At 36.5% G+C, this 12,594-nt stretch overlaps 1 protein-coding gene and 1 pseudogene across 1 annotated transcript; both read left to right on the top strand.

The window, feature by feature from the left end:
• Nucleotides 1-1,992: 1,992 nt before the first annotated feature.
• On the top strand, nucleotides 1,993-2,882 carry LOC113276201. Its single transcript, XM_026525775.1, has 2 exons — nucleotides 1,993-2,557; nucleotides 2,743-2,882. Exons 1-2 carry the CDS (start codon nucleotides 1,993-1,995, stop codon nucleotides 2,880-2,882), a joined length of 705 nt encoding a protein of 234 aa, XP_026381560.1.
• A 4,185-nt stretch (nucleotides 2,883-7,067) lies between these two features.
• On the top strand, nucleotides 7,068-11,980 carry LOC113340204 (annotated as a pseudogene).
• The last annotated feature ends 614 nt before the right edge of the window (nucleotides 11,981-12,594 follow it).

Below are 12,594 nucleotides of genomic sequence, written 5' to 3'. Positions count from 1 at the left end.
TCTGGATGAAAATTTGGAAGCTTAAAATGCCTCAAAAGCATCAACTGTTTCCATGGAAGGTTATTCACAATTCTCTACCACCAAAATCCAGATCGTTTTACTATATGGATAGTTATGGTAAGTATTGTGATATATGTTATTCTAACCTTGCTGAAGATATTGATCATCTATTTATTCATTGTCCTTTTGCTCAATCCTTCTAGAGAAAATTTTATCCACAACAATATTCTTCTATAATGCAGCATACTTCAGTTCTTTCCTAGGTTCAAAATTGGGAACATCAAGATTCTCTTATCAACATTCACAGTACTGTTACCACTATACATATCATAGTTCTCATAATGCACTACATTTAATGGCTTTTATGAGAGCATTATTAATAAATACTGTGTTTAACACCGTTATGATAATAGCATACTTACTCCATGCATACTCCTTTGCTAATTTTACAGCATAACATGTACCTTGGAGAAAGGTGTTGGAGGAAAAACCATCCCACGTATGGTGTTCCCATAGATCGACATACAATTGTTGGGGATACTGATGACAAACAAGGAAAAATCCTATTCGAGAAAGGTTGGGTACCTTCAGAGGATATTGTGAAAGTTGTTTCGTATGATATGTATATGCAATATTGGCGAAAGGTAACTAACTTTAAAGGTTATGTAACATATCCCAATTGGGATGTTCCATTATATGGGTATGACGGTGAGCTTCATAATCACACGATTCAAAAGCCGGATGAACATATACCTATTCCTCCTCAACATCAAATATCCCCCGTAAGTATACGTATACCTATTAACTTTTTTTAATTTCACAATAAATATGTGCTCATGTTATTTTTATGTGACAGGAAGAATGTTATTCATTTTATCAAGAGCATGCTGATTTTGGTCATCAATTACGTACTTTCACATTAAATCAAACGAAAGATCAATTGGACGAAAGGAGGGCGAATGTTGCGGAAATAGAAAGACTAAAACATCATAACCACATGTTGGAGGTACAACTCTCTCATATGGGATTGGCACCACAAATTCCCCTTGGATTCGGTCAGTTTTCCCAAACAATACCACCATCAGTTTGGATGACTATGGCACAAGGATCAGCTTCATCAATGGGTATGGGATCAGCTTCAACAACGTCGTCAGTTAATCCCACTTCGAGAGTCAATATGCCTTTTATCCATCCGCGCTCGGCACCTATGGAGGAGAATACAGATGATATGAACGGTTAATTTCAAGTTACAGTGTATAGTCATTTCATAAAGTGACAAGTTAGACTGATAGTTGATGTGTGGGTTTTTTACTCTTTGGCGTATAGTCTTAGAGTGACAGTGATTGGTCATCTCCCTTCTGAGTGTGTAGACGAATCTTTCAGTATGTCTACTCTTTTCAATGTCTACTCCTTTCAGTATGTCTACTCTTTTAATGCTTCTTATCTTATCTTATTGTTTTTTATTTAATGTATAGCCAGACAAAACAAAACTTTATGTTTTTTTAATTATTATTTACTTTTGGATTTTCTTTATAAATAAAACACCTCGTCTTCAGTATCTACAAACCAACACACCTTTTCTTTCAGTTAATAATGGAAAACTACCAGATCACCTCAAACAATTGTTCTTCAAGTTCTTCTTCTTCTTCTAATAATAGTTTTTATTCCTCCGATGATGATGCAGTAGCAATTCATCAAACTAACATGGTTGTTAGTTTGGGAATCCTTGTTACAAATTCTCCCTGGCCTCAAACTCGTATCAAATTATGGAGGAATCGGGATGAGGGAGCTGAACTTCTATGGAGAGACTACTTTTGCCCGAACCCAACCTTTCCACCAAATGTATTTCGTAGAAGATTTAGAATGCGTAGACAATTGTTTAATCGAATAGTTACTGACGTTGTGGGAGTAAATCGATATTTTGTTCAAAAGCCTGATGCATGTGGAGTTATGGGATCGAACCCTCATCAAAAAGTAACTGCAGCAATTCGAATGTTAGCTTACGGATATGCGGCTGATGCAATAGACGAGTACTTACGCATTGGAGAAACTGCTGTTTTGGAAGCTACTCGTAGGTTTTGTATGACTATTGTCCACTTGTATGACAAAGAATATTTGCGTGAACTACCTGCTGGTGATGTTGAACTGCTGCTTAAACAAAACAAAAGCAGGGGATTTCCAGGGATGCTGGGTAGTTTAGATTGCATGCATTGGAAATGGGATAAATGTCCCTCGGTAGAATCAGGGGCTTACACAGCGTATAAAGGGAGCGAAAGTATTGTGTTGGAGGCTGTGGTGTCGTATGACCTCTGGTTTTGGCATGCATTTTTTGGTATGCCCGGCTCAAACAATGATATTAATGGGATGAACCGTTCTTATGTTCTTCGTAGTCTTGTCACAGGAAAATCACCACCAGTGAACTTTGTGGTAAACGGACATTCATATGATATGTCGTATTATCTAGGTGATGGCATATACCCAGATATTGCTACTATTATTATGTCCATTAAACATCCAGAGGGGAGAAACAAAATAAAATTTTCTGGGATGCAAGATGGTGCGCGGAAAGATGTAGAACGGGGATTTGGTGTTCTGCAACAACAATTTGGAATCATCAAACAACCTGCAAGAATGTGGAATCCAGATGTGATTTCCTATATCATGAAAACCTGTATTATTTTACATAATATGATAGTTCAGGATGAGCGTCTACCCGGTGACTGGCCACATGTATATGAACAGCGCAGGAACCCATCACCAGTTGCTATATCAAGAGAAACAGTGAAGCACTTTCCCCAATTAGAGCTGCGCAGCGTGTTCGTGCAATGCGTAACAAACAAACGCATACCAACTTGCGTGATGACTTGATCGAACACATATGATCAGAATATGGGGACAGTTAAAAACTTGGGCACAAGGATAAGTGTAACTCATTGCTTTGTTTTTATTAAATTATTGGGTATGTCATTTTCTTTTCTTTTTTACTTTAAATGTGTTATCTCTTCTCTATGTATGCATCGTCATATTTTAATTTAATTACTTCTAAGTAATTTAAAATAGTTTTAAAGTTAATTTATTCGAACGATAATAATATTAAAATCCAAATATTACATAATAATCTAAACTGGCAAGAATAATAGTAAATTTTAAAACACAATTACTCTACTAAACCTATTAGACATAATAAGCCTATGCCCAAGATTGGTTTCTCTTATTCTGCACAATGTCCGCTTTTAGAAGTTTGAAGTACTCTCTTTGTACGGGATCCAATTTATCGAGATCCGTCAAAATAATGCGTAATTCAGCAGCTGCCGCTTCCTGAGCTTGTTTTGCCGCAAACTCAGCTTGTTTTGCCGCAAACTCGGCTGCTCTTTGTTCCATCTTGAATTTTGATTGTGCTTCGTAATGGGCATTGAAATTTTTTTGTTCCTGAATAAGTTGTCTCATCATTTCCTTTTGGGCATTTGATTTTTCTCTCCCTGTTTTCTTTAGTCGTTTCTCTTCTTTCTTACCCAAATATTTACCGCGTTGTCTTTTCTCTATGTCTCCTATCTCACTATCATCTTGAGTTCCTTCATCATGTCCTTGCTCATCCTCTTCGTCATTGTCATAATTTTCTTCATCGTGCGTCGTGTCGAACACAAATGTTGATCGTCGATTATATTTTATATTATCCAACATAATTGGATAGCACTCTTCATGCTTAAATGGCTTCCCATCATTACAATCCTTGAACCGCAGCCTTGCTTCTTCGAGTTATTATTTTTTTCGGTAACATTTTAGTTCATGTGCAAGTTATGCGACAAAATAAGTTCTACAAAAAAGGGAGCAAAATTGTAGAAAACTTACTTTCCTTTCAGGACCCCATCCAGCATGATGTCCACCTTCTATTTCCCCCACTTTTCCAGAGAACAATGCCACATCTTTGCTTAACCCCTGATATCGTTTCTGCCATGAGCCCCAAGGCCGCTTCGGCTTCTTAGGTAATAATTGTTCAATATCATGTTTGATGCGACTCCATAATTCCGCTTCTGATTGATCAGTTCCAACACCAGCATCCTGAGAGATTGATAAATGAATTTTACACATGGTTAAATCTTCTATTGTTGTAAAATTAGGACCTCGAGGAATTCTGGGTGCCATTAACCTAGTAAAATGAAAAACATCCGAAACTAATTGGAGAGAAAATGCAATGAGTTAAATGAAAAAAATTATAATACTGCTTTGAAAACAATGACTTTGTTTTTTACTCTGTTTCTCCCTCTTTTTGTTTTGTGATACATAGATTGTAACTCGTCTGTATTTATAGGCATCAGTTTTAGTTTCCAACGGTCATGGCCAACGTTCCAAAAGTTTCAACGTTCCAATTTGTACAACGGTACTCAGTGAAATTCGAAATTTCAATTTCATTTAAGACCGTTGGAGTTGAAACAAAGTTCGTAAAACTGGTGGAAGTATGGGACGTAGTTTAAAATTACGCCCCATATGGTGTCAGGCGTAACTTCTGTCTACGCCTGATATAATCTCAGACGTAACATACAACTACGCCTGATACATTTCCAGGCGTAACTTCTGTCTACGCCTGATACATTTCCAGGCGTAACCTACAGCTACGCCTCTTCCATATCGGACGTAACTTCTGTCTACGCCTCTTCAACCGTCAGGCGTAATTTCAATTCTACGTCCCATCTATTTTCAGGCGTAACTGATATTTGCGTTTTGCTTCATAGCTAATATTTACGTCCCATCGGGCGTAATTGTAAAGTTCGTCTGATTGAGACGCAATTCCAGCGTCCCGCCTGATATCACGCGCAATTCTAAAATACGTCCCATAGGGCGTAACTAATATTTGCGTTTCATACAGGCGTAACTAATATTTGCGTCTGAAAAGAGACGTAACTAATAATTGCGTCTCACGTCGGGCGTATTCATAAATCACGCCCGATCAAAAACAAACTAAAGACTAAATTTAGTCTAGGATTTGGTTATAGTATAGTATTTGATCGATAGTCAGCTCCGTTACGTCATGTTTTTCAACCAAAATTATAGTTATAGTCGCCCACTGTGGTTGCTCTGAGATTATAATCCCAGCCCATAAATGTCTTATTTCCGTTAAAGAGTTTTAATTATAACAATTGTTTTGCAAACCTATTAATTTGGCTCATAACACTGCCCTTGCAGGGCACGCTCCAGATGTTTTGAAAAACATACAGAACAACCTAAATATAGATTTTGGTGATGCGGAATTGAAAAACCTTGCTTTGCTTGACTTTAAAGAATTATAGGATTATTTCTGAGTTTTCATCAATTCCATACCTAAAAAAGGTTAGACAATATGCTAATGCAAATACACGAGAAACTCCATACAATTTGGAGATCCTATATATGTAGCATGATGCATGGCCTTAAAAATGTTTTGGTGACCTCAACCTATGTGAATCCTTAGATGTACCTGTGCAACACAATAGAAGAGACCCGTCACTAAATTGCAATTGAAGTGCCAAAACAACTACTTTTTTTTTGGTAAAAAAATAAACAACAACTTTTACACAAAATTAAACAAAGCACGTTTCTTCAACATTTTCGATTGCAAGATAACGAGTGAAAAAAGACGCTGTAGTATCAGGCTCAGAGCACAATACAACCAAAAAACTATAGTAACACATGAAGGTTTTTCTGTAATTTGCAGTATGATTTTGGTTTCATTTTAGCAAAACTCTAGACGATGTACCAACCACTTTTGGTTCCAATGAAAAGTGTTTATTTCTCGTCTCTGTAATTTGCGGTTCCAATCAAATAAAAATTCTAAGTATGCATCGGATCGGGTGAGGCGAAGCCGAGATACACAAAAATCAAAATATGCATTGGGACGGGGCAAGGGAAAATAGTTTCGGATTCGCCCGGTACATAGCACGGGCACAAAATCTGATAAACTTTATTGCAGTTTATGAAATGGGCGATGTGGAACTAATATACATGTCTTTATTTGCTAAGATTTCATTGTTTTTTAATTTTTTAATATTTTTATTATTTTAATTTAATTAATCTTTTGAATTTTTTTAATCTAATTGCTTAGCCAGCTATGACGTCAATTCTAAGATTGGTAATGCTCTTTTTACTTGAATAAGAATTGTAATTCAAAAAGGAGTTGATGCTCAGCCCGTGGCTAGATTTCCAACATTTTTCTTGTGTATAGATAATGTTTCTTAATAATGAAAAAAAATTCAGAAAAGAAAAAAACAAATGTCCCAAAATTGGACATTGTTCGTTTCCTATTTCCCGGTTCCACTTATACAACTTTAAAATGGGAACAAATAATGACTATTCGTTTTCTAATAAGTTATACGATTTTTAGACAAAAAATATTAGATTATGCTTTCTCCGTGTTAAAATAATATGCTGGTTTTTATAGATAAATTATATTCCCTCCGTCCAACTATTAAGTGATCTATTCGATTTTAGATTTTGTCCCACTAATAAGTGACCTGTATCACTAATCAATGAGATATTTCTAAATTATCTTTTTAATTAATTATAAAAAATATATATGAAATATGCATAATTTGATAGGCATGTTTATATTTGTTACGTAGGTGTTTTAAAATGTTTTTCAATGGTATGAAGTTTGCGAACATCCGTGGAGTATTTTGAGAGATAAACTATTTCTAAATTTCACTAGTTATTATCCATAAGGGTATAATCAATGTAGTCAATATCGGATTTCGGTGAATATCGGTCGAGTACCGAGACACGATATTTCGGTGAATACCTGTGAAATATCGGTCAATATCGGCGGTATCTCGGCCGAGATTAACTACATTGTGTATAATATTAAAAAATGCTTAAAAATACTATTTTCCTTGTTTGTCTTAAAAATTGTGCAAACTTAAACTAGGTCACTTAATAGTGGAACGGAATGAGTATATGAAATCATACTAAAATGAGTGCAATAGTTTTTGCTCTATGGACCCCAGTAAGTTACTTAATTTAGAAATGATTAATCATTATTTACTTTATAATTTATCAAAACATACAACTGTTGCCCATTCTTAAGCTCTTCCTGCTGAAATTTCCGAGCAGGAATAAACCCTTGAAGCCACGGTTTGCTGACTGGGAACACCATAAAACCTGGTGGTTATATATTTTTTTTCTTTTTTAAAGCATTACGTCTCTTGCATTGAGCTGATTGGATGGATATTCAAATTGTTTCTCTTAATCAAAGGAGTAGTTGCTTGATTCGGAATCCCCATTTCTCTGGGTCCTTCTCAAAATATTCATCAATCCACTCTCTTCTCCGTTTCTCTGCAAGTAAGTAGTAATCTCTTTTTTCCATTTAAACCCATTATTATAAAGTTTCGATTTTTGGCAATACTCATTCAAGAAATATGATTGGAAATGTAGGGTTAGTTTGATTTTTTCAATCAGTATTTAGCTTAATTAATCCAAATTTCAGTGTTCATGATACAGTAAAGAAGAATATAGATACTGACTTTCCAAATTTGAACAGTGTATTCAAGGTGTTTGTGAATTTGTTTCACTGGGAAAAGTTGTTTATTACATCCTCATTTTGTTTTATTGATGTTGGGAAATGGTTAATACTTATTAAGGGGTAACTGAGTTGTTCTTGTTGTGGCAGACCCGAAGAATAATACTATAAGGTGTGCAATTAAATCTTATAAGTTGTCAGACTTGTCAAAAACCGAGGTTGATAGCCTTAAAGCTCGCCCTCGCATTGATTTTTTCTCCATTTTTATTACGGTAAAGTTATTCTATGTTCCTTTCATTTTCCCATAGGTTTAATAGGAGATTTACTTTATGTGATATGATCTTACTAACCACCTGCATGATTTGTGGTGATTGTACTGGATTAGGTCCAACCTATTGTAGATGATGTGCGTAACAGAGGCGATGCTGCAGTTACAGAGTGGGTGCTTTTTTAATTCTTTGTTATGTTGTGTGCCTCTCTCTGATTTGTGAAGGCTTTTCTTTTCTATGTTGGAGCTCAACGTATGGACTATCGCAATTTGATCAGGCTGTTGTTCATTTTGTAGGTATACCACAAGGTTCGACAAAGTTTCCCTTGATAAAATCATTGAGCGAGTTGCTGATCTTCCTGATCCTCAGCTAGCTGAATACCAATTTTATTTTCATTTCTGAGTAGCTATACAAGACTAAGGTTAAGCAATTTCTTTTGATGTGGACACAGCTTGATCCAGCTGTTAAAGAGGCATTTGATGTTGCTTACGATAACATCTATGCATTTCATTATGCTCAAAAGGCTCCCCCAGAGAAAGTTGAGAACATGAAAGTAAGTAGAATATCACTTCGTCGTTCCTCTTGTTTTCCTGTTTCACATTTTTTTAGTGTGATCGACAATCAAATAATTGTGTTTCAAGCTAAACGACGACTCTGAAATGGAAGAATGCCAATGGGTTTCGGTGTGAAGTTCACGAGCCCTCGTCCTATTTTTATCACTTTAGCAAACTTGGGATAGAACACTCCAATTTAAAGAGCTCTGAAGACCCTCGTTCGTGTATACGCGGGGATGGTCCAAGACCTAATTATTATTTTTTTCTAAGGATGTTCTCATCGCGTAACCTTAGTCCATTTCTAAAAAGTGAAAATTGTAGTCCTGTCATGAATTAGTAGGAAAATTGATAATGAAATGAACTTGTCTTCCACTATTTTCTTGAATGAAGCTCATATCAGTTTGACCTTTATTTGGTCAGGGTGTTAGATGCAAGCGAGTATCAAGGTGCATTACTTCTGTGGGTCTTTACGTTCCCGGGGGAACTGCGGTTTTACCCTCAACAGCTCTCATGCTTGCAGTGGTAATTTATCTATTTTCTGTTTAAAAGGGAAATTCCTTATTTGTTACCCTATATGCTTTTTGGTGATTTTCAATTTTCGGTAACCAGGTCTGCTGACATATTGTTTTTTCTGCACCAGCCTGCACAGATTGCAGGATGCAAAATTGTAGTTCTGGCTACTCCTCCAGGAAAAGATGGCAGCATTTGCATGGTTATTACTTACTTATCTACTCTTGTAAATCATACCACTAATTGCACCATAAGCTAAGCAAATAACAGTTTCAATTTCATTCTCTCTTTAGGAGGTGCTTTATTGTGCCAAAAAAGCAGGTGTTACTCATATTCTTAAAGCCAGGGGAGCTCAGGTAGTATTTTGATCAACAACCTTCGGTTTTCAGTTTATTCCTAACCATAACCATTATTAAGCAATACATTTGGAATAGATCCTGTAATTTTGCATATACATACAGTTTTGGATGGAAACACTAATATCAATCTTTTCCATATACGTTGGCTATTTCAGCCATGGCGTGGGGGACTTCATCTTGTCCGAAGGTGCTACTGTTCTCCAACATTTTGATTAATTTTGAAGGAATTTAGATTGGGGAAAAGTTTGACACGGTGTTCCTTTGTCTGAGCTGACCTGTATGTCACTTTATCTGATTTGCAGGTGGAGAAAATTTTTGGACCTGGAAATCAATATGTCACTGCTGCAAAAATGATTCTTCAGGTGCTTTTTGTGATATCTTCATTTTAAGCACTCATTACTTCCATTACCATTTCTAGTTTCTTTACCTACGTCAGTTTTTTATTTTTGCACTTAGCTTTGCTTCTTGTATTCCCTTTTTTGTTTCTTGGTCAAAGATAGTGACTTCCCAACCTTAGTGTGTCTTATTTCATAATTGAAGTTGGGTTTGCTTCAAAAGAATTCTTTTATGATGGGTTTTATTTAGTCAGTTGAAAGTTTGATTTTTTAGAGTAATTAAGGATTAGGAATTTGATTTTTTGGGGAAACAGATATATCTGATTCTGGATTTGCTAGACAGGTTTGCAAATTTCGTATGATTAGTTTCTAATTGAGCTAAGAACTCTCTGCAATTGAAGAAGTGAAAGATCAAGTGTAGTTACTGCAGCTTAGTTCATGGATAAGCTGTGCTAAATTGTATGGTGTTAAAATGTTGTGTGTTTGAGAGGCTATTATGTTCATGGATGAGCTGCAGAATGGTTGTGCAATTAAGAACATTAGATATTGCTGCAGAAGTCTTGAGTATGCGCAGTGCGGCAGTGGATACTTTTTTCTTCACATTTTCAATGTTCTGTACCTACGTCAAGTTGCCTACCCCAACTTGGTTGGAACTAAAGGCATGGTGGTTGTTGTTGTATCTACGTCAAGTTCTTATTATTGTTGCTTGAAGCTTGATGTACCTATCCATTCTGTTTTTTTTTTTACGATGCAGAACAGTGAAGCAATGGTTTCCATAGACATGCCTGCGGGCCCATCTGAAGTTCTGGTTATTGCCGATAAACATGCCAGCCCAGCTCATATAGCAGCTGATTTACTGTCCCAGGTGTTTATAGATACATTTATTTTCAGTATCTCATTTAAGTTGTATTGTGAACTTCATGTAAAATAATCGAATTATTCAGTATTTTCTTTATCTTGCGAATTCCTCTGCATCGAAATATTCTAGTATTACTATTCCTCTTCAATTGCGTAGGCCTTATACTGTTTTTGGTGGTTTTAGGTAGAGCATGGTCCTGACAGTCAGGTTGTGCTTGTAATTGCTGGAGATGGTGTAGATGTTGAGGCCATCGAGAAGGAAATCAGCTCCCAGTGTCAGAGTCTTCCTAGGGGAGATTTTGCTTCAAAAGCACTTGCCCACAGTTTCACTGTGTTAGCTCGTGATATGGTTGAGGTTAGTATTTTTATCATGTCTTTTTAGATCCTAACATACCCTTACGTAGAACAAACTGGAAACATGATATTCGTATGGAAATCTAGCGGAGAAGCAGATATGTTATTTTCACTGCAGAATATGAGATTTCCATTCTTCAATGTGTATGTTATTTTAGGACTAAAATCTCGGTTATGATAAACCGCCAGGCCATCCCCTTTTCAAATTTGTATGCCCCGGAGCATCTGATAATGAATGTCAAAGATGCAGAGAACTGGGAGGAATTCATCGAAAATGCAGGTAGTTATATTTAATTGGTATTCGAGCTTTTCACCTCCTCCTATTTTTGCATGAAAAACTTTTTCTTAACAGTCAAAACTATGAAAATCCCAAGCTGCAGCTTGTAAAATTCTGTTGTTCGATATGAATTTTCGTAGAATCAACTTCTGCATAATATAATAGCTTACTTCAACAATTTTCTGTATCTGTTGCAGGTTCAATATTTTTAGGGCCTTGGACCCCCGAGAGCATGGGAGATTTTGCAAGCGGGACTAATCATGTTCTCCCAACTTATGGGTATTCAAGGATGTACAGCGGGGTGTCTCTAGACTGCTTCCTCGAGTTCATAACCGTACAATCCTTGACCGAGGAAGGATTGAAATTGCTTGGGCCGCACGTGGTAAAGATGGCTGAAGTTAAGGACTAGAAGCTCACAAAGAGAGCTGTAACGCTTAGACTCCAAGATATTGAAGCAAGGGTCCCAGTATGAGATCATGGTAAATGTAATTCATCCCTTATTTTCACTGTAATTCTGTTTGCTATTAATGGTTTTAGAATCCTGAGTAAAAAGAAAAGTTGTGATTGGATCCAAAAAAAGCCAATGACGAATACACCAGGGTCTCTTGGAAATCAGAGCTAATCTCATACTCGTCGACGGACAGAGCTTTTCCTTATACCCTTACCAACCAACTCTTCGCCACTGGCAATATCTACTCCTGCAGGAATTGCTTATAAACCGATTTACTTTAATTGATTTTCCCGGTGTGAGATTATTAAATATGGTAATTTTAACTGCCTTGATCTGTTCGGGCTAGTTTTTTGGTTCGTGCCATGTATACACGGCCCTTTCCTTTTCATTACAGGGCCCTAGCTTATTTTACAGGCCCAGTTACCATAAATAGAACCAAAACAAAAAAGAGCCTTTAGGATGTCTTAACCAGAACAGAACCGTTAAAAACGTGTCCGGCGTATCAAGTTTTTACCTAACGGTTGGTTTTTGGTGCAGGGGTTTTACTGCACATTACTAAATTTTTTGTGGTAAAAGAAGAAACGAAGTCTGTTGTGATTATTTTATGTTGTTTTTGAATTTAATCTACCTTTAATGAGAATGTTTTTTTGAAGCTCAGTTCATCAACAATATCAAACCCTGCCTTCGGAAATAAGATTTTTACATAATCCAAAAGATTTTTGTCAGAGGGACTGATTTGAGGAGAACACGAACCGTAATTAAGCGGCGGCGATAGAAAAAGATGAGTTGTGTTCACGGGAACTTTAATTTTGTTTGTTGATGCCTCTCAGGCATGTGCGTTTAGTAAGGGTGTTTCAGTCTGGATGATAAAAATATGTAGAATCGGACCTAGTCAGCGAGATGAATTAGGTTTTTGCTCTTCACATGTTGCTCTCCCTCTGACAAAATCATCTAAAACATCTCAAAAACACAAGCCTTGTGAAAAACAAATGGCCTAAAGTCAGAATCAGATACTGAGTCAGATCATGCCATTATGAAGCGAGTGAGTGAAGACAGTTTCTTTTAGAGATCTCCTTAATGATTTGATCTTGCCATAAACCCTCCTCCTCTGCTTCAAATACAAAGTTGAGCTGCTTTTTCA

The sequence above is a fragment of the Papaver somniferum genome, chromosome 1 (assembly GCF_003573695.1).
Source record: "Papaver somniferum cultivar HN1 chromosome 1, ASM357369v1, whole genome shotgun sequence".
NCBI classification, from domain to species: domain Eukaryota; kingdom Viridiplantae; phylum Streptophyta; class Magnoliopsida; order Ranunculales; family Papaveraceae; genus Papaver; species Papaver somniferum.
The sequence above is the reverse complement of the archived record's forward strand: the minus strand, read 5'-3'. Positions and strand labels throughout refer to the sequence as shown.

Bases quoted from the DNA above. Each gene is read 5' to 3' on its own strand.
- LOC113276201 (XM_026525775.1), top strand. From the start codon at position 1,993: ATGTTAGCTTACGGATATGCGGCTGATGCAATAGACGAGTACTTACGC. The intron at 2,558-2,742 runs GTGCGCGGAAAG...GTATATGAACAG, and splicing joins ATTTTCTGGGATGCAAGATG to CGCAGGAACCCATCACCAGT.